General features: G+C 43.9%; 1 protein-coding gene across 1 annotated transcript in view; it reads right to left on the bottom strand.

Moving 5' to 3' along the window:
* LOC146203535 (exonuclease mut-7 homolog) overlaps nucleotides 1–22,536 on the bottom strand; it is an 86,080-nt gene extending 63,544 nt beyond the window's left edge. The window contains exons 1-3 of the mRNA XM_084588830.1: nucleotides 22,290–22,536; nucleotides 12,988–13,223; nucleotides 8,311–8,499 (exon numbers count right to left, since the gene is read on the bottom strand). Coding sequence (XP_084444956.1) covers nucleotides 8,311–8,499; nucleotides 12,988–13,200 — 402 coding nt within the window. The 5' untranslated portion in view covers nucleotides 13,201–13,223; nucleotides 22,290–22,536. The remainder of the gene's footprint in view (nucleotides 1–8,310; nucleotides 8,500–12,987; nucleotides 13,224–22,289) is intronic.

The raw sequence follows: 22,536 nt of genomic DNA, 5'->3' as shown, positions 1-22,536 counted from the left end.
GCGCCGGCGACGCCGCGACCGTTTCGCCTTTTCATTGCGCAGACTCATCGCAGACAACATGGTATTTCGCTAAACTGGTACGTGCTACCTATTGTGTCAAATGTGCTCTGCGACACTAGGCCTAGGTGCTTCGACACTTCGCAACAAGAGGATTTTGCTTGCCCGCGATGGCCCCCACTCCGTCCTCGTCGATGGCATCGAAGCGCGGAAAACAGTTCCGTCGGTTAACGATGGAGAAGAAAGCTGCCATTATCAAATAAGTAATGAGCAGACAATCGCCGGCTAACGTGGATTTCACCACGCGGGCTTCGCACTCACCACAGAGGCAGCAGACTTGCCTGAATGTGACAACGTGATTGACATGTGCCCGCCCATGGACGACGCGATCAACGACCTCCGCTCTGCTAGGATTTCCATATTGAGGGAAATAACTTTTGAACAGTTTGTCGACGCTGAGAACGAGCACAACTTCTGTGCAGAACTGACCGATGAGGAGCTAGTCCATCAGGTTGTGGAGGATTCGGATGAGGAGCCAACGTCTGCACTGTCTACGAGCGCCGAGTTGACGCGAGCATTGCTCACGCTTTCATCGGTGTACAGTGCTGACATGACCCTTGGTCAGATCGAAGCCAATTTGATCGCATGCAAGCGAAACGCCGTCCAAACAAGGATCGACAAGTTCTTTAAGACACTGCAGCAATAACGCCGGCTGCCGTGACGACAAATGCATAATAAACAGGCTGTCGGCTGCATAGAGTTTTTGAAAGGCTCTTTTTCATGCTTTGGTGTTTCGGAAGCCTAATACCTCGTCCTTGACTGCTTTGATCTAAGAAATATTTGTAAAATGGTATGTCTTTTTCATGCATTCATTTTTTCGGACTGCCTGAATTTTCGGACGTTTTTGCGCTCCCTAGAGGGTCCGAAAAATCGGTCGTTGACTGTACCGCTTTCTACAATACCAGCTACACTCCGCTGAAAAGCTGTTAGTGACTGTCTGTCCTTCTGACCTTGAAAGAAAAAATAAGGCTGCGACTGCACTGAACCTAGGTTTCGACCTCGCGTGAAGAGATTAGCTTCGCTGGTCGCTGCACGAGAGCCCTATGCTATCGCTGCAACCGATCCCTCAAATTTTGGTCAACTGCCAGTCTCTTGCACTCTGCATTTCATGTCTTCATCAACTTCAAGCACAATCGCTAAGCGGTTCCAAAATTTTATAGCCTGCTACCCCTAATGTTCCCCATCCCTGATTTCGCCTAAATTTTCCTGAAGCTTGAACGTGAAACCCTAGCCTCAAATCATAAGTGAAATTAAACACAATGTGGTGCTGCAATAACTGCAAATTTGGCCAGCTTAGTTGGCCTAAATCATTTTTTTTTCATATTCTCCTAGCATATTTCTTTGCCCCTGTCCATGCGGTCCAATCCTTCTAGTGTTTCTAAAATTCTGAAGCACTTCTGCTTTGATACTTCGAACAGTATGCACACAATAAAGTGTTTATGGAAACATGAAAAATGGTCATAAACATGCTGTTCTTATTTAGATAGCAGGTAGTTACTGCCAGTCATTCATCAAATAAATTTAGCACAATGCAAGCAGGCCTTGCTAGTTCTTTCAGGGCCATTTGACAAATCAAAATTTCAAATAATTTGAACATTCTTCTTGGTCCCTTGAAACTAATAAACCTTTACGGTATTATTCTAACCCATTTTGAAAACAACACAATACCAAGGAACATAATCCATAACCCCTGCATTCAATAATCCCAGTTATGTATGAAATACATCTTTAATGACTAGCATCACGGTTACTAATACTTGTTTTAGAAGAAAACCATTATCAGCGACTCGAGACCAAGTTCAGCTCTCTAACTTGAGCTGCACTGTAAAAAAAAAAGTCACTGAGCGCTATACACTCACACCTCATTAACCTGGAATATGGGTTTCAAGCAAAACTGTCTGCAAAGAGTCATTTGCAATAATGAACAACGAAGGTACAGAAATACAAGAAATGATTCAGAAAAACACTGAAGAGTTATGGTGCTTCCCGGCATAATGGAATGCCTTCTACTAAGACTGCTAAAATCCCACAAGTTGCCAGTATACAGGACGTTATCAATAGCACTTGCACATTCTTATCGTAAGAACTGTGAGAGGTGTTTGTGCAGGGGGACCTTGCAACATAGCAGACGTCAAATACATAAGCTTAATAACAGGACGATTAAGAAAAATTCAACACACAACTTTGCTGACATGACTACACTACAAAACTGAGAACCATCGACATCTAAAGAAAGTTCTCAATAGAAAGTCAAGAGTATATATTACAGAGACTGTCATTTGAATAAACCTAGTGGATCAAATGTGCCTAGTAAAAAAAAAAAATGCCTACCACTTTTTAACAAAACCAAGATTAAGTTTAGACACAAAGATCAAATGACTAGAGAACTGTCAGAATCATATCACATCCATAAGAACAGTGACACGCGCGTGAGCTCATTATCTGTAAGCATCCAAGATTGTGAGATTTTATATCTGGATACCTAGGAAATGTGCCCTTGGTTGTCTTCTGCGAGTATTTAATCTGTGTTCTTCGAATAAACTTTCAGTTGATAGTAGCGCCTGTCCTTGTCATTACTCTCTCGTTGTTGTTCTCCATCGCAGCGCTCGTAATTTGCAATCATGTACCAACTAGCTCAACTTTCCGTATTACTGCAATATATTCAAATGCTCGCAGAGTTGACTTTCCCACATTCCTTATGAATCAAAAGCAGACACCTTTTGTGTATTTGATGAAGTGCTTAACTTCAGCGACAATACCAAATGCAATAACGCCATGTTATAAAAATGCAATGCAGGAAAACCAGCCCAATGAGCTGTATATTTGACGTTCAATATTTTGAACCATACTGCCGATTAAGAGTTTTGGTGTGTTGGGGTTTTTGGTGCACAAGCGACTAAGGCTATCATGCACCAAGAGCAAGGTTGTTTGTCTTTACTTTCTGGATATGACTAATACAATTTTAAATTGTTATAGTTTGTTAAGGAGCAGTGCTTCTTTTAGGAATCCAAAAATGTGAGAAATTTCAATCAGTGCATGCTTTCCCAAAAGCAGGCTGGGATGAAAAGGGATCTGTTCATTGTAAAACGGTGCAAAATATTTCTTAATTGCTCTACCTCCGCACCCTTCACATAAAGGTTTGTTTTCGTTTTTAAGAATGAAGCCATGTGTTAGGTGCGCGTGCCCAATGCGAAGCCGACATAAAATGACTTCAACAAAACGTTTTTGGTGGCTGCACGATGCCCATTCTTCAACGACTGGTTTAAAGTTTAATTTATTGTTTAGTTCATTGTTCCATGAAACCTGCCATTTTGACCTCAGTTTTCCCTTTGTCAGCTTCATAACATCTCCATGTGGCATGCTGATTAGGCTGCTGCAGCACATGTGTCAGCTCGCAGATTCCAACATGGCTTGGTACCCAGCAAAAATTAATTGACTGCCCCTACATTTCTGCAGCTATGACATTATGCTTTATGTCACCACTACGGATTAAGGGGAGACGCAGGTCTTAGAACGGTCGAAAATGGTCAAAAAATCAATTTTGAGAAACACGAATTTTTTTAAGGTTTAACCTTTCGAGCACCTGCATTCAAATTATGAACACTGAAGTCAGTCAGGAAATGCGATAAAATCGGTTTTCAAAACATCATGGCAGCCGCGAAATGCCCCCCGAGAAGAGAAAATTTGTTCGAAATTCCCGCGCGCGCCGAGGACGTTCCAGCTGGCTGATTGCCGCCACCTTGGGCTTGGTTTGAAGCTGTTTTCTTTGTGCGCAATTTGCGCTATCTCAAAATGTCGACACTCAAGCGGTACGGCTGCGAGCGCCGGTTTTCCGAAGGCCGTTAATGGTCTGATTGGCTGTCATGCGGTGCGCTTTTCAAGCGTGCCGTTCCGTGTCTCCTATTGACTGGCGTGACCAGCGCGTATTTTTTTTTTTTTTTCTGTTTTGCGTTCGCCGCCATGGCTGCCTCTTCGCGTGCGTCTGCTTTTGCGCTCGCGTTTCTCGACACACCGTTTTGTGCCAATCGTTTTTTCTTTTTTCCCCCTTGCGATTGAGATGCCGGAAAACGGTAGACTGTAACTGTGCATGCAACGAGCCTTTGGAAGCCGTAAAAAATAGGCAGTTTAACAAAACTTGAAGTTGGGCTAGATGGTGCATTGCAACTTGACTGAAGATAAAGCGCACAGGAACACACACACAAGAGAAGAGCGCGTGTACTGTGTCTTCTTCTCTTGTGTGTGTCTTCCTGTGCGCTTTATCTTCAGTGAAAAAATAGGCGTGGAACAAAAGCCAGAAGGCGGCGGTCGTAAGCGTGCTGTCGGGACTTGCGTTACGACGACACCGCGGGTTCAAATTACAGTGCGAACTGCATCCTGGATCACGATAAACTGATGCCGCCGCTGCATACTACTTTACGGACTTTATGGCGGAGCCAACGCACTGTGTTGAGCGGTCGGCGCAAAGTCCGTTTTGTCGGGAAAGTCGGCGACCCAACGCGAGTTTCACCGCGGCCTCAGCACGGAAAGCGATGCCAGTATAGAGTTCGCAATTGTGGACATGAAAGTGTTAACAACTTTATTGCGCACACGAAGCGCAGAACCTGCGGCGAGATCGCGAAGATGCGAGCGCTCAATCGCACAAGCGTCACAACGGAGCTTTTCAGGGCCACCCAACAGTTTGCCACAGGCCCCCTTGGCACAGGACCGCTAGTTCCCTCAAGAAACCGTTTGCAGGGCTCAAGATATCCTTGGAGCTGGACATCCTAGCCCCATGCTCTCGTCGGCTTAAAAAAAAAATAGTAAACCCATAACTTTGTGAATCTGTTTTTGTTTTTTTTTTTACAATTTCGTCATGTACACATCTTCAAAATTTTTAGGAAATGTTTCGTTGGATGGAATAAGACTTTTTTTTTTTTTGTTTCGCAGGGGGACCAGATAGGGAACACTCAAATCAAATCTGCACTTGAAGATTTCTCCCAAAATTTTCTGCAGTCAGAGTCAAAACTTCAAATGCGATTTTCTCAACTTCATATTTTTTGCCAACATGACTAGCCTTACGGAACTTTTCATTGCGTTCTTGTGGTACAATTTTAATAAGTCTTACACCGTTGCATTCAGGAAGAACTGAACTGTGGAGCTATGCTATTTTTATGTTGCTAGGTTGAACATATCAAATTTGGGGGAGAATAATGTCAGCTAATTATATTTAAAAATTATGGGTCATCGGCATAATTGGACATATTTATATGGTAACGCACCTCAGTGATAATATTGTTACGGGGCGGCAAGCCGATAAAGAAAGGAAACAGGACATGACTGATGGCGATGGTAGATGACGTTTAATGAATGATGGCGGACCTACGCGGGCGCACCTGTCCGCGAGAGTGCTCGCTTCTTCTTCCACGCCCGTAACACTACTCGGGGCCACGGAGCAATCGTCCCAATCGGTTGGATGAAGAAGAAGTGAAAGTTGATCAGATGTATGACATGATGATGATCTTGTGTGGATTGGTGAAGACAGAAGAGAAAGAAGGTAAGGGCTTGCCACCATGATGACAGATGAATTCTGGCCCAGGAAGCTTTCGCTGCAGCGGTCGCCAGGATTTGACAGCTGGGTCCCAGGCACACATCAAGCGACACAGATGGGGGCGATCTTTTCACCTGTAGTGTTGTATCGGGTCGGTGGGTTCGTATGGTCGGTGTATCGGGGCGTTCGGAACCTTTGGTCAAGTCTTTCATGCGCTGTGTCTTGTGATGTGTCCTTGCTTGTTCATGGCGTCTCGGATCGCTGAGGGTCGGAACGTTGGGCTATTAGTCTTCCTTCATGTCTTGTGGTCAGAGCGGGGGGGGGTGGAGAACGGCGCCGCCGCGTCGGGTTCGGCTGGCTGGGGAACTGCCAGGCGATGCGTCGTCCCAGGAACCCGCTGCCGACGGCGCAAGAAGACACAGGACGCCCAAACTCCGGGCCAGGATGATGAGTGGTGATGACGTACCCCGCGCCTCCAACCAAAATGTTACGGGGCGGCAAGCCGATGAAGAAAGGAAACAGGACATGACTGATGGTGATGGTAGATGACGTTTAATGAATGATGGCGGACCTAGCGCGAGCGCGCCTGCCCGCGCCAGTGCCCGCTTCTTCTGCCACGCCCGTAACAATATAAATAGCATAGCTCCACATGGCAGGTCTTCGACTGCAGCTACATTTTAATCAGAGCCAAATAATATTGAGGGAAAGTGTCTTAATCAATCGTAAGAAATGACCTAATTAGGCATCAGTTATGTTTCCATAGTATGAGAACTAATTGAGATATAGTAAAACAAATTATATTTTTGAAAACAGCAAGAAGAAATACATATACACACCAAATTGCCATTGTGATATCTCTAATAATAAAAATATTTGTTTTAAGACCAGTGTCTCTCCTTAAGTTGTGTGTGTTGTGTTGTGTTGGGTTTTATGGCACATAGACAACTAAGGCCATCATGCGCCAAACTGTTGTTAAAATAACTCAGAGTTTGTTTATTAGCTTTACGTCTTTAAAAAAATCAAAAATAGAAGAAATTTCGACAATGGCATTCTCTCCTAGCAAAAGACTTGGATGAAATGGAATGTGTTTATTATAGAAACACAAAATGTTTCCTCCTGATTTCCTCATATTTTGTGCATGATATTAAAATGTGGTTTACTGTCAGTTGTTCGTTGCATGTCTCCCATGTAGGTTTTTCTTGTCCAAGGAGTATGAAGTTGTGTGTGAGATGTGTATGTCCAATGCGGAGGCGACTCAAGATCGCTTTAAAAAAGCGCTCTTTATGACTTGATGACTTCCATTCTTGAACTATAGGCTTTACTAAGCGTAGCTTGTTATTTGTTTTATTATCCCATGAAGCCTGCCATTTCGCTCTTAGTTTAGTCATTATAAATTTTGTGCAGTCTTTATGGGGTATGTTGACGTGATTTATTTCAGTGTTATGTGCGCGAAAATTTAATAACTGGGCTCAGCTCTAATGGCCATGAACTTCCATCTTGCAACATAATATTTCCCCTAAAATCAAAAAAGTTAACTGGCAAATGTGCCCAAGTGAGCTATATACCATGTACAGAAAGTCTGCCTTGCTGCACAGATTGCAACAATGTACCCCTCGCTTTGAAAATAAAAATCTGTGGACATTAAAAAAAATCCATATCGTATATCTCTACTCAGTCTGCAGACAGCTGCTGAATACGACTTTCAACGTAGCACAAGCTGCAGTCTTTTTTTCACAGGTGTTATGCAATATGACAAACTTCAATGTGCACCTCTGAATGGGCGCCATGACAACAACAAAAAAATAAATCTGCACTTTCACACTGCCTTTGGTTGGTGTCTTGAAAAGGTATGGTATAGGGCTTAACTTCCTAAAGCACTATCAGAGGAAGAGTTATTTTCTGCCACCAGGGGTTGTGCTGACACCGCACAGTACATGGGCACCTTGCATTTAGTTTCCTTCGGAAGTCGTTGCAGCTGAGATTGAAGTTGTAACTGCAGTCAAGCACCCTACACTGAACCACTGCAGTGGGGAAAATACAGGGAAAAAATCTAATAAAAATTTCAGTCTCGTTACAGTCCCATGTTTATGCTACAAAAATACATGGACCAAAAGAGCTCTGTGCAATATCACCCTGTTCAGACAAAACTTTCATGTTACCAAGGCTAAAATAAAGTGTTATTACCAGAAAAATTCCTTATGAGTCTTATAAGTTGCATTGAATTGCACTGGAGTGGAAGTTGTACAAGTTGCATTGCATTGGAGTGACTGCAAATCGTTAATGGTTTACCAAAAGTGCTATGCACTCTTTCAAAGCAAGACTTTCTGTCCACCTTAACAAAACTAACTTTCAGCAAATTGAATGCTAGGTCCGGTCAGTCCCCTTTTGAAAGAAGTGCATAGTCAACTGAGTGATGACAACAGAATGCAATGAAACGTAATAAGAGTCTTAACACAGTTGACACACAGCCAATATATTTTACGAGAAACAATGATCACCCCAGAAGCAGCAGTCCCCTAATTGTACATGCACTAGGAGAAATACACATATTGGCATCGCACAACATACTGGTGCATTTACAATTTTTCTCCACTGAAATGTGGCCACCAAACCCAGAACAGAACCTCACAACCTTGGGCTCAGCAGCTAAACACGACTGCCACTGAGTCATCAAGGTGAGTTAGAAAGAAGAGCACCTCACCATACACGACAATAAAACTGCTCACCTCGTTGTAACAGTGGTCCCTAAGCAAATCGTCTACGATGTCAATGTAGTCCCAGGGGTTGTCTTCTACCTTGTAAACATGGCAAACCACTTCAATCAGAGATGTGTTTGGTTGCTTGACGACCACTTCCAAAGCCTGGTGCTGTAGCTTCTTCTCAAGTCGGGCATACAGAATTGGATGAGCCCACATCTAATTAGAACAAAAAAAAACTCCAAACATTAGAACACTCTCCAATATATGTTGAAATCCATCTCGTAACATAGCACTAAAGCAAATGCACATGCCACATGCTTTTCAAACCAAGAGCACATTTTTGACAAATTCATAGTGATGATTTCGGTCTTCATAAAAGATCACTGCTGCATAAAATTCAACATTTCCTCATTAGCCCTTAGCCTTAGGTGTACTAGAGCAACCTAACATGTCTAGGATGCTGTGCAAGCGCCAGCGAAGCTGCACTGGAGAAACAGCTGGGAGCTCTGTCCTCTGGTACTTAAAATGCATGGTGTGTCTTATCAGCTCACAAGTCGCACATCAATGCAATTCAGCCAATAATACCACATTCTAGCCATATAGTACTTCTATCCTCCACAGCACACTTCAGTTTGTGAAGCGAGGCAGCAAACAGCTTTACACATAGTACGCTATAGTGGGAACTGAATTTTACCCTTGTATACTTCCTACTCAGTGACATCGTACTAAAAAACACATGAATCAAAATTCTTGCACAGCACTTAAGTCTCCATTTTAGAAGGTGCTTCATACAAAGCAAACACAGCACATTCAATACTAAGCAATATCCTGCCGAGGGAAATGCCGCTCAACACCAGCGGTAATGGTAGTTTAGAGGAATGTATACAAAAACAAACTTCCGACCCTAAATCAGTGGAAATAATTGTACGACAGAATTCAGGCAGAAAGTATACACAGACACGATACAGCAGCACCAGTGCCAGAGGGAGAAGGAAAAGCCACAGAGGGTGAAAAGTTGCAAACTACTTTCCTCTTTGACAGTAACAAGCACTAAAAAGCTTATGGGACTGGTGAAGTGCTATGACAGGTGGTAATCGGCATGTTGGCCTATGGCAGAGGTCTCAAACGTGGCCCACAGAGATGTGTGATACAGTTCAGTTCAGTCGTGTCCGACTCTTCGTGACCCTATGGACCATACCACGCCACGCTTTCCGGTCTCTCACTATCTTCCTAACATCACATAACTTCATCTGCAGCGCCTCGAAGATGCCATCTAACCATCGCGTTCGCTGCCTACCCCTTCTCTGGCGAACCTCAACCTTTCCCAACATCAAATCTTTCTCCAGCGACTCCTCTCTCCTCATCAGATGACCAAAGTAGCTGAGCTTTAACTTTAGAATTTGGCCCTCCAATGAGAAGTCAGGGTTTATGGTCGACAATATCGACCGATTTGATCTTCTGGCAGTCCAAGGAACTCTCAAGAGTCTCCGCCAGCACCACAATTCAAACACGTCAATTCTTCGGCGGTCAGCCTTCTTCACAATCCAACTCTCTCATTCATACATCACAACTGGAAAGACCATAGCACAAGTTATACGGATCTTGGTTGGCAGACTGATGTCTCTGCTCTTTAGTAGGCTGTCAAGGCTCCATGGCTCTCTTTCCCAGAAGCAGGAGTCTCCTAATTTCATGGCTGCAGTCTCCTTCCGGGGTAATCTTGGAGCCCAAAAAGAGAAAATCAGTCACAACTTCCACTTCTTGTCCCTTGATGCTCCAGGACTCGATAGGGCAAGACGCCATGATCTTCGTCTTTTTAATGTTCAGTTTAAGCCCAAACTTCTCACTCTCTTCTTGTACGCGCATCAGAAGTCTCTTGAGTTCCACTTCACTTCTGCCATTCAAGTGGTATCATCCGCTTATCTAAGGTTGTTGATACGTTTCCCAGCAATCTTCACTCCAGCTGAAGACTCGTACAGAGCGGCCTTCCTCATGATGCACTCTGCATATAGGTTAAATAGGCAGGGCGACAGTATGCAGCCTTGCCTCACTCCTTTCTCAATCGGAAACCAATCAGTAAGACCATGCCCAGTTCTTACTGTGGCCTCTTGTCCTTCATACAGGTTCCTGAGGACACAGATGAGGTGAATTGGAACTCCCATCTCTTGGAGAGCTTGCCACAATCTGCTGTGATCTACGCAGTCAAACGCTTTCGCATAATCAATAAAGCAGAAGTAGATGGGTTTCTGGAACTCCCTTGCTTTTTCCATGATCCAGCGACGGTTGGCAATCTGGTCTCTAGTTCCTCTGCCCTTGCGAAACCCAGCTTGAACGTCCGGAAGCTCCCGATCCACATACTGCTGCAGCCTACCTTGGAGGATTTTCAACATCAAATTGCTAGCATGGGAAATAAGCGCGATCGTGCGGTAGTTGGAACAATCTTTGGCACTGCCTTTCTTTGGAATGGGGATGTAAACTGACCTCCTCCAATCCTGTGGCCACTGCAAGGTTGTCCAAATCTTCTGACATAATGTATACAGAATGTTAACAGCATCATGGTTGAGGTTTTGAAACAACTCAGCTGGAATGCCATCAATTCCGCTAGCTTTGTTCTTAGCAAGGCTGGCTAAGGCCCATTCAACTTCACTCTTCAGGATGCCCAGCTCGAGATCAGTAATCACAACCGTCTTATGTTGGGTTTGCACATCTCGCCAGGAATAAAAATTTCAGGCTTCAGTCCAAAAGTGCACCTGCTTTCAAGCATCTTCTGATGGTATATATGTGCTCTTTGTGGAAACAAAAAAAGGCATTACCCCTTAATCTGCGGGAACTTCGGATGAACTTCAGCTGCTTTCAATCGTATGGTGCCAAACAACCTAACCTCGCTTTCATTTCAAGGTATACATTTTTTTTTTCTTCTTTTATGGATAAGTGACTTATCAGCCATTATACCCTATTAGTAGATCTGTCAGAGACATCAGGAAATGGCAACTGTCCAGCGCTTAGGTAGAAGAGAAACCCGTCTTGCTTTTCTTTCCCAAGAAAAATGAAAGAATAGCGTTTGGGGACAATATACTTTGGTTAATTTTTATCTATTTTGCCATTTATTTTCTTATCACTTACATTCATTATTGTTTCATTTTTTCCTGCTTCTTTCCCACTAGGGATGATGTTCTCTCAATGCAGCCAGCATAGCAATAAGAGACAGACCCCTGGCCTAGCACTCAGACCCAGCTCAGTTAATCCTGGTTAAGCCAGTTAATTCAGACGAGCTCCTGGCGAGGGCCCATGTCAAGGTATTACCAGCACAAAAACTCCTCCATAGACCTTGTCATGTGCAACAGCGGGTATGGCAGTGGTTGGTGGGCCCTGATGCCGGAAAATAGCCCAGCCGCATTGTTTCAGTTTCACTTTAGTGAGCTTCGTGTCAGTGTGTGGCGACGGCGGCTATCAGCTGCACATGAACCAACCAACCAGCATAGATGCACGTCGGACAAATGGTGCACTGCTGATTTTTTTCATCATTCATGTATTTAGTCTACTTCTAGTTGCAGTTAGTGTGGTGCAGCCTTTTCACATGCAACAATGCCACTGGAGAAAACCTTTGTTAAAGTGGCACACAATGAAGGCCATGAAGGTGCTCATATCAATTTGCACCAGTTCTGATTCAACATTCACAACAGATTTCATGAAATTGGAAAAAATTACCATAGCTACACACAGTTTTCATTTCAAAAGAAAAGACTGTGGTCCAGGTTCCCACCAAATAAATTTATTATGAGGGAAACCATTTTTGGTTGTTGTTCTGAGGGAAACCACAAAATATTTCAACCTTCAGATAATTTGTGATACCTCCTGGTCCCTTTAAATCTGAACTGGTGGGGCTTTACAGCAGCGATTGTTAAAACACAATTAAACTTTAAAAGAGCAAGCTATAGTGACTATTTTCACTGGCAAAAAAGATGCAGCTAACTGAAGAGCTTACTGTGCAAAGCATGTTTACAGGATTACACTCACTGACTCAATTTATTTGGGCCAAAAAGGATGCTGCTTTAATGATTGTTTGCATGACCTCTGTACACAGAGTTCCCAAAATCACAGGATGGCGTATTTAGCTACTGTAAAAGTGTATACCAATCGTCCCTGTTGGGCCTCAAGTTACCACCGTGGCCTGCCTTTTCCTGCCGTCTTACGTTTCAAACGAAGTGCTCGTCCAGATTCTGAGCCAGCATGGTAAAGTCCTGTCCGTCACTGTGGGCCAAATGGGCTTCCGTAAGGGTGTTCTCACTGGGACGCGGTATGTGCGGATGGAGATGTCTGCATCGTCACCATGGGTGCTTGCTTTGCTGTGTAGGCTCACGGTTATTGGCAACTGAACTAAATATCTATGCTAACCAATCTAGAGACCGCACAGACATGAAAATTCAAATGTAACGTGTGGTAGTGCATATATGCCTACTTGTACGACAATGAGTTTCTTCAAATAAGTTGGCACCATTCAATAAAAACTAGCAAGTTTTCACCTATCTTAGCAAATAAGCCCAACGGGCCTTCAATGTATGCTTCAGAATATTATCAGTGGTTACCTAAAGCAATATGCTAATGATAAACACTAACAGTAAACAATATGCTAATGGGTACTTAAGGCTTTCAGGCCAAGACGGCTATTAAAGCAGGAGCACTGCAAATGCAATTATAGTGACATACCCACTTCTTAAATTCCTCCATGATTGTAAAGCTCAGGCTGATCGGATCGTTACGACGGAAATCGAAGGCTGCCTGCATAAGTTGAAGTGCGCATTCAAAACAGTTTTCAGATTCTTCAAAGTAGGTATGAAGAAGCATAAGAAATCTTTCGCTGTTCTTGCTTCCTCCATGCAGCCAAGCCCTATCCAGGTTAGTAGCCCATGTCGTTTCCATGGTGATGTCGCCCCTTACACCACCTGAAAATACAAGGCATGTGCACACCGCACAGAACATTAACGCACAGCACACTGTCAGCAAAATTGACACCAGCAGTACAGTAGATTAAAAACCACAAGTCACAAAGGCACGCACTAGAAAATACTTAAGGGACACTTAACAGCAATTTATGTTGCAAGTGCGACAGCCCCGAAGTCTAGAGCGCTTGGTCTGCTCCTCAGTCACAGCTGCCCACCGTATACAGCGAGCCTGAGCAGCTGTCAATACTCTACCTTCAGCAACATACATGGTCACCTTCTCCGCTTGCGGGATTTTACACTATGGTGACAAACACAGCGTTATGTAACAGCAAATAGTGCTCATTCAGCTGAAAAGCCATCTAAGTACCCTACCTAGATTGAGAGGAAGGTTTCAAGGATGACTTGGAATCACATCAGAAAAATTGGTGCTGACACCACAACTAATCGAGACTTGATACCTTGTTGCCAAGACAATTGGTGCCGCCGTGTACCAAGTTTTAAAGCGGCTTTCTTACATGCACACAAAGTGCTTGTCTACATTGATTTCTCAATGCAGAAGCACCTCAGAGGGCTACAGGCCACTGTCTGTAAGAAGCTTGTGCCACACGGCGTCTGCAACTCTTGGCACGCCAGAGAAGCACAGAAGAAGACGACGTAAGTATGGGACAAGTGCAGTATGGAACATGGCACGTGAAAGAGAACGGCTGAGCAGCGATGCTGGAGGATGGGTGGCCATGGAGCATCTGCTGATCGCATCCTGCCTGGCCTACAACCCCTGTGACTAGACCTGGGAGTGGCTACAGAGCTCCTGCTGATCATGTCCCACCTGGCATATGACCCGAGTGGCCATAACTGGGAGTGGTCGACTACCGTTATGCTCCCGGACTGGAGCACGTAGCTACACAAACGTGCATTCGGCACCGTGCTGGGTGTACAGGATAAGACGCACCTAAAAGCCTGGCATTTCTGCCGCTTGACAGCAACCTGAGGCCTCTCGCCTCAGCCGAGACTCTCCAGCTACCTAGCAGCCTCCTGGCTAGACCCAAGCACCTGTGGACACTTGGCGTTCCTTGCATTCAAAGCCCAAGCGACAGGGAGCATCAGCATTGACTCTGCTTCTCTCGCGCCCGGTGACTTAAGTTTGTGTTGGTCTTCGTCTTATTTGTTTAGCTTGTTATTTGTTAAAGTTATTAGCCTAATCTAATGTTTATGTATAAAAATAGATGTTCCTAGTTTGGCCAGTCTGGTCGTGTTTTTGTTTGGTCCCACCAAATCAGCCTTTCAATTGGTGAGTTTTAAAAAAGCCCCTCACACTGTCATGTCATACACTTAAGGCAAAGCTTAGGTTTCCCCCAATTTGTTATTCTGATTTCATTCCAACCTGATATGCACAACAGTCTCGACACACCTGCAAAGATCTAAGTGCAGTTGCCAACTAATGCAGACACGTCATGGACGTTACCTGCCAGACTGGCCATGTTATGCCTCGTGACATCACACACTACATCAAGCAACCAGCACTCCATCATGTCACATGGTCTCATGACGTCAAAGCATGGCAATGACAGCACACGGCAGGTTTCTGCTCCAATGCTTCTATGCTATTAAATTATCTATACTCCATCCCAGCAGTTCCCTTCAGCACTACCAAAGCTGCAATGAGCACAATGGTGATGTTCTGGCACTGCAGAATGTAGTGCCAGTATGGCCATAGTATATAGGACAACATATTCTAACCCTTTCGGCCTTGGTGGCAACAATTGGCATTTAAACATAAATGTTCAACTCGCATGTGAGGAACCATAGAAGATCTATTGATAATTACTGTGCTAATTCCTTTAGTATCCCAATTATTATTGGCATTACTGCTGTCGCATTTCCGCCAGCCTGTCCGGTGTGAGGAGGAAGAAGATGCGACAGTGTAAGCCATGACGAAAGCAACAGCGGAGCAAATTTGTAAATCGATATCTCATTAGTCATTATTTCTTTTACACTAACATTTTTAAATCCTCTGCTAATACCTTGCTACGATTGTATTCAGGTTTTCAGTATGATTGAATATGTAGGGGCCTCTTTAGATCCCATTTTTGACATGCGATTTTGACACTATCAGGGCTCAACTGTTGTCAATGGGGGCCTTGCTTTTTGGACACAAGTGCATATATTATTCACACTATTTCACTGCTGACATTAATTATTTCTTACGACAATCAGACAAAACTACAAACCTGCTTTTTTAAAGACGAAAAATTGAAATTTTTCCTATTACATAGCACGAATGTTGGAATCAAGCCATGCACTGACAATAGCAATATTTGTGAATAGTAACTGGAGAAAATAAGAGCGAGAATAAATTATTTAAAGTTCGGCTTCTATATAACGCTATTTCTGCTCTCTTCTTCCAGTGGACACCATTAGGGAGTGCCGGGAAGGTGAAGTGGCACATGGACAGCCATTAGTGCGCCACTGCACGTGCAACATGTGTGCGCATCCTCGATACTGGGAGCAATACAGATTGTTTAGCTATTTTTTTGTGACAATGCAAATACAGCGTACTCAAAAATGCATTTTCTTTTTCGTCAACAATGAGCGGTGCTGCATTGGATGATGGGTAAAACGGAATAATTTGTTGCATGTGTAGAAGTGAGAATTTCATCAGAATAACAAGCTGCAGAATAGAATAAATAAATTACTCCATGAATGAATGAATGAATGAATGAATGAATGTTTATTCCTCAGCATTGCAAAATGAAATATATTTTCATTCACTTCCTTGTTGTGACTTGCGGTAAAAGCAGCTCCTTTCGCATTTTACACCCACTGAGCCCTGGTGTCAGATTTTGACACTTCTCTAAATCAGTAACTACATGCACTGTGACCAATAATTTTTAGTGCGTGGTTATGGGACTACATCAATTAAAACAGCACCCAAGAAAAAAGAAATCTATGGTAAAAAAAAATCCATGGCCGAAAGGGTTAAGTGCACATTCGCAAAAAACTTTTATCATCATCATCATCAGCCTGACTATACCCACTGCAGGGAGAAGGCCTCTCCCATATTTCTCCAATTAACCCGGTGCTGTGCTAGCTGCATCCCCTTGACCCCTGCGAACTTCTTAACCTCATCCACCCACCTAACTTTCTGCCGCCCCCTGCTACGCTTTCCTTCCCTTGGAATCCAGTTTGTTACCCTAAACGACCATCGGTTATCCTCTCTTTGCACTACATGTCCTGCCCATGCCCATTTCTTCTTCTTAATTTCCACTAGAATGTCAGTAACTTGAGTTATTTCTCTGACCCACTCTTCACGCTTCCTATCTCTTAATGTTACCCCTACCATTTTTTGTTCCATAGCCTTCTGAGTTGTCCTCAACTTAAGTAGAACCCTCTTGGTTAGCCTCCACGTTTCAGCCCCATAGGTGAGTACAGGTAAGATGCAACTGTTGTTGTATACTTTCCTCTTGAGCGATACCGGTAAGCTGCTAGTCATAATCTGCGAGTGCTTACCAAATGTGCTCCGTCCCAATCTTATTCTTGTTATTTCCTTTTCATGGTCCGGATCTGCGGTTACTACCTGTCCTAAGTAGACATATTCGCCTACTACTTCCAGTGCTTCGCTACTGAACGTAAACTGCTGTTCCCTCCCGAGGCTGTTGAACATTACCTTAGTATTCTGCATATTGATTTTTAAGCCTACCTTTCTACTTTTCCTGTCTAGATCATCAATCATTATATCGAGCCTTAACGTCTACTTGCGTTACATAGGCTATTTCTTAAGATAAGCATTTGCTGTTCAAGCATTCAATAAAATTGTGTTGACAACATGATAGTGCTAGTGTGAACTAGAATAAGAGTGCCTCAAATGCCTACCAAATTAGAGAAAAAAAAAAAGGTCATCTCAAATTTGAGCACTGCGATCATTAGCCTTCCCTAGGAGCCTTTTCAGGGGCGAAGGATGGCTGGTCCATAGTATAGCAGTTAGAGAACTCGCTCCTCATGCAAAAGGCAGGGTTCAAACCCCAACAGGTGAATTTTTTTCTTTTTGTGCAAATCATGCAGCACTGTAATGCAAATAAGTTGTTGTGTGTTGACTATAGGTTGCCAATTAAAAAAGTCACAAAATGTGGCGAACAGCTGGGATGAATGAAACGGCTACGACATAGCCTCCAGCAACCTGAGGCCAGTACCAAATGGCTACAATTTCAAAGTTGTCTGCGAACTACTTCCAGTTACTTCCCGGTGGCAGCGGTTTCGCAGCCCATCTCTCAGGACGACCGGCCACCTCTCCTACCACCTTCCAGCCACCGCCTACATCTCAGACTTCAAATTAGCTATACTCGAGGACAACTTTCTGTGACAGTCAGTTTTTTCTCCATACCCATATTTTTCTCTTTTGCATCCACTCCACTCCACTCTTGGTGTTCAGCAGAATCGTTGCGGTTCAAGGATGCTTCACCACACTGGTTCAGACTGTGCGGTGAAGCATCCTCAAAATGTAACGGGGCCATTTGTTGTAATGAGACACCACTGCGTCGCACTGCTGAAAGGGTCGCGGTGGAACTTGCGATTTCGAAGCAGCTCTTCAACACTGTCGACAGTGTGCACAAAGCAAAGCACTTCTTGACAAATCCATGAACAACTGTCACTGTCACTTAGCATGTTCAAGGTGTTCATCAAACAAAACTGCTGTGATGCAAACAGTTTTTGACAGTGTTTTAGGGCCATTTGGCAATGCAAACTTTCAGATAATCTGAGCATTTTCCTTGAAGGCTGAATTAACGAGATTTTACTGTATTCACAACCTGGCCGCCAGTTTCTTCTTTTACTTGATCTCATTATTGTGTGTTTCTGAAAAGTTGCATTTTCCTTTTCACGCGATACCACCGCTAGCATAGCGCCTGCTTTACAATGTAGAAACAATAAATGAAAACTATAAAGCAAATACAAATATACCAAAGTGCCTCGTTGCCAGACCACGCCCTGCCATTCTTCATGGAAAAGAAAAGTGGCACGTGCTCAATTAATTTTGCCTAGATGCCAGGGTGGGTGCCACTTCTGGGTGGTTTGGAGATCTACTGAAAGGGTACAACAATTAATATATACCCCAGTCACTTATCCTCAAAACAAAAAATGCGACTTGGAGATAAGAGGGCAGGTCACCCGGCACCTTGCTCTTGAAGACAGCTAATGCCTGTTCAAAGTTCACACAGATTAAGAGGCCATTCATTGCCTGCCTGCTTTAATTTGCACAAAAAATGTGTACTTTCTGGGGACGAGGCATCTTAGTTGATTCTGGTTTTTAAAGAAGATCTGGTGGTAAAGCCAACTTGAGAAGCTGGCCCGTGTCTTCAGAAAAAAAAAAAGAAAAGAAAAAGCTGAAGTTTTCAGAGCTGCGGGCCCCATCACACAGCTCAGTGTTTGAGACCCCTGCTCTAAGCAAAGCAGCAAAAGCTCGACTAACAGGGGCTTATTTTAAAATATCTGTAACTATGAAGGAGCATAGGTGCTTCACTAGGGACCAGGCTTTCAGGACATATAAGCATGGTTCCCCTGTATTCAAGGGAAGGGTCGTTTGTTTTTAACTGAAGACCATTTATGGGAAAAACAAAATGCAGGTGCTGCCACCAATAAATAAACTGCACATATCAACACAAATTTTCGGGCGTTGATCCCAATGGTTGCGCTACAACGCCATTAACAGTGAAACAGTCGCAACCTATGGGCACCAAGAGTTCGAATCAACGGGAAAATATTGAAAACAAATTTTCTTGGCATATAAGAAGAGAGCATTACTGCCTGACGAATCCCCATATAGCCAGAAAAAGACAAGTTTTTGCCGAGAACAATATAGTCAAACCTTAATATAGCAAACCCTGATATTACAAAGTATTGGCAATATCAAACTTTTCTGAAATGTTTTTATCACAGCAGTGCTACTGGCATTCCCACATTTCCCTGATATGCATCTGAAGCCAATTTGACCTCTGCGAGCTCCAGCAGCATAAAAAAAACTGCCAGTAGGTTTTGAACCCAGTCTGAGGCAGAGATCAGCTTTGCTGGCCACTGCATTAGAACCGGTGGCCATCTTGGTAGCTAGTTTCTTCATGTGGTAAGGTACCAGTCTTTCGCGCTACACTTCAGATGTCATCTGCTCTGGCAAAGTTGCACTAAAGACCATAGTGAGTGGTAACTTTGAACGCACGGCTGTATTTTGACATGTGGCCTCCAGGTGGCACAAGTGAGTTTGCTCTACGCACACCCAGTTTTCCTGCATTATTGATAGCGGTCGTAGGGCAGCCTGCCAAGTCTGAAAAGGTTGTGCCTTAGTTAGACTCTGTGGTAACCCAGGCTCGTTCGAACTGTCTGATGCAAAGTATCCCCATGCATAATGATGACTGGACACAAAGAGCACACAAGCTTGTGCGAGACATTCCAGTGGGGTAGACAAGCACCAGCGACCACTTGACAGAAGGAACGCACAAGGTCATGCAAAGCATTCATGGTGTGATTTTGCAGCATTCTGCTTTTAGCTAGGCTAAAACGACTCAATTTTTCAAGAACATAGGCAATTCTCACTTTGAACATACTTCACCCTAGTACGGATAATCAACTTATCAGCGCCAAATGGCGCCCACCCAGATGACAGGCCACAGGGGTGCCACAAAGGTTAAACAGTTCTGCTAAGAGATATAGATGAAAGGCCTGTATGCTGCTTATGACACAATTTTTAAACATTGCAAGCTTTATTTACTGAGCACTAAAAGATCACAGACCGTCACAAAATGAAGACCACTGCGCTGTGTTACACGGGCAATTCCAATATTATTGACCAAAATTGCAACTAAAGTTTCAAGCACGTTTGAGATGCACATTCTAACTTGGTCCCAACTGACAAGCTGTCCTGGTAAATGACAAGTGGCACTGAATACATACATAATTGTACAAACAAGTGGGTATGTAATTAAGCAAAACTAAACAAAATGCTTCTGATCAAAGAATCAGGGGTTGTGGTACAATTATGGTAAACTCCCCCAAAATGCACACAGAAATCTAGACTACTCCCCCATGCACATGGATGCTGCAGGTGTTAAATGCTGCCTAGGGCAGGTACAAGGCCTTGACACCATTGGGAATTTAAAATAAAATTGTTCTAAAATTTTTCAGTTTCATTTACACTTGCGACTGGATGAGGTTTCGGGGCCATTTTGGTCGAAAACAAGCGACAGTCGCAGGTCGTTCGAGCCCTGTTAGACTTTCCAACCTTGCAACTGTTGGTCACAAATTAGTAACAAAACAGACATGCAGCTGAAGTGAACAGATGTCAGTTTAACATGCAGCTTCTGGTTGCTGGTGAACAGTTAAGATCTACAAGTCTTGTTGCGAATGAGACCGATTAGGGAAAGTGACTTGCAGGTTGCCTTTGCAAGTGTGAAAACCCCTCAAGTTGAGCAGCTGTCTGGTCGCGTGCCCTTCACCACTCACAAGTGTGAATGGGCTTCAAGCTTCCAAACTTCTCCACAGCCGAAAAGGGTATTACTCTCACTCAATCCTATGTAGCCTACTATTAGTAACAAGGCCAGCCTGGAGTTTTCTCAGCTGTCGCTAAAATATATGCTGGAAGAATCGGACATCACAAGGAAAGAGGATTATCATGTTGACTAGAGGAGAAAATCAAAGGAGAGTGACTGAAGAATTTTAGCCAAGTGAGTCTCCAGACTACTCAAAGACATAATCCTCAATAAAAAATGTTTCTTCCATTGAACAGGCAATCAAATGCAATATTGACACAACATACAACAATGTAATAAATTTAGTAGAAATCGCAGAAACAGATAGGCTGCCACTTGAGGTGGAAAGCCTACAGATCAAGCAAGGTGGACAATGACATGTTATGTCTTGCTTAATTCTGAAAATTTGATTTAGATTCTGGAGTTTAATATCCCAAATGATTTTGGGTATGCTGGACAGCGTAATGGTAGGCCTCAGATAATTGACTACCTGGATTTTTTTTAACGTGCACTGACATCGCACAGTACACACAGGCATCTTGAGTTTCGTGCCCATCGAAACGCGACCAGCGCGGCAGGGATCCATAATGCATCTCTTGACTGTCAAGATGGTTATCGTTGCACACTGCCGCTTCAACACTGTCTTGTAACCAGGCGAGTTCAATGGCAATTGAAAATCTCGAAGGCTATCGACGCAATCGCCTTTGAAAATGACCATGTGACAGGGGTATAAAAATGATCCGCTACGAGTGATCACAACACCGATTGCAATATATGTGTGTGTGTGTGTGTGTGTGTGTGTGTGTGTGTGTGTGTGTGTGTGTGTGTGTGTGTGTGTGTGTGTGTGTGTGTGTGTGTGTGTGTGTGTGTGTGTGTGTGTGTGTGTGTGTGTGTGTGAAAGAGAAACAGTCATTAGCGAAAATTAAACAACTCTAGGTAGCCTACTTTCAGGCTTTCCCGCCACACACTGACCAGCCTGTCACCACATTGCGCACAACAGGTCACAGTGACCGATCCCAACAGCAGAAAGACTGCGCCTAATTAACGCTAATGAACGATCTGATCCCTTCAACGTCCAGTTGGATGACGTGTCACCAAGTCTTATAGACGAACAAACGTCCTAGTTTCATGACTAGTACGTGGAACACACAGTACACGCGATGGCTGCTAATTAACGTAAATTTCAAAACTGACATGCGACAAACCGCGTCAGATCACAGGGGCAACTTCACTGCAATACACGACTGGCGCCGGTCATCGCATAGAACAATTAACACATGTCTGTAAAGACCTGCTCATTTTTAACACCGTAGAAAAATGGACTACGATCTCTCACAACAGGAAAATAGGCCACGATCTCTACAGAATGACAGATATGCTAAACATGCACATGACCAATCGCTCTGGGGAACTATTCAAAGTTTCAAAACTACCAGGAAAGCATAACCACGCAGGCTATTTAGGAATGCTGCAGCCAGTAACTCTAAACGCTGCGTGATCATACCAGAATAAAAGAACAGGATGGTCGAAAGAAGGCTTAACAAGCAAGTCTACTCGCCTTACGGTTGGATAGCGTCAACAAAACCGCGCGGATGGGGTGAAACCGACGGAGGGCTTGCAGTAAAAGAATTAGCGAAACCCAAGTGGTAGCCCACAAGCGGCCGAAGCTGCGGCACGCATGCCACGCACACGTTACCGTCGTCAAACCGCGACTGCCTCGACGGCTAGGCCAACTTCTAGGTGGTGTTGGCTAGGCTCGCGCGCTCGCGCTAGCCAGCCCAACCAACGTAGCCAGCCTGCGGGAT

Source organism: Amblyomma maculatum, chromosome 1 (assembly GCF_055883805.1).
Source record: "Amblyomma maculatum isolate TAMU_Amacu chromosome 1, ASM5588380v1, whole genome shotgun sequence".
In the NCBI taxonomy this organism is placed as follows: Eukaryota; Metazoa; Arthropoda; class Arachnida; order Ixodida; family Ixodidae; genus Amblyomma; species Amblyomma maculatum.
This window is presented reverse-complemented; position numbering and strand designations above follow the sequence as displayed.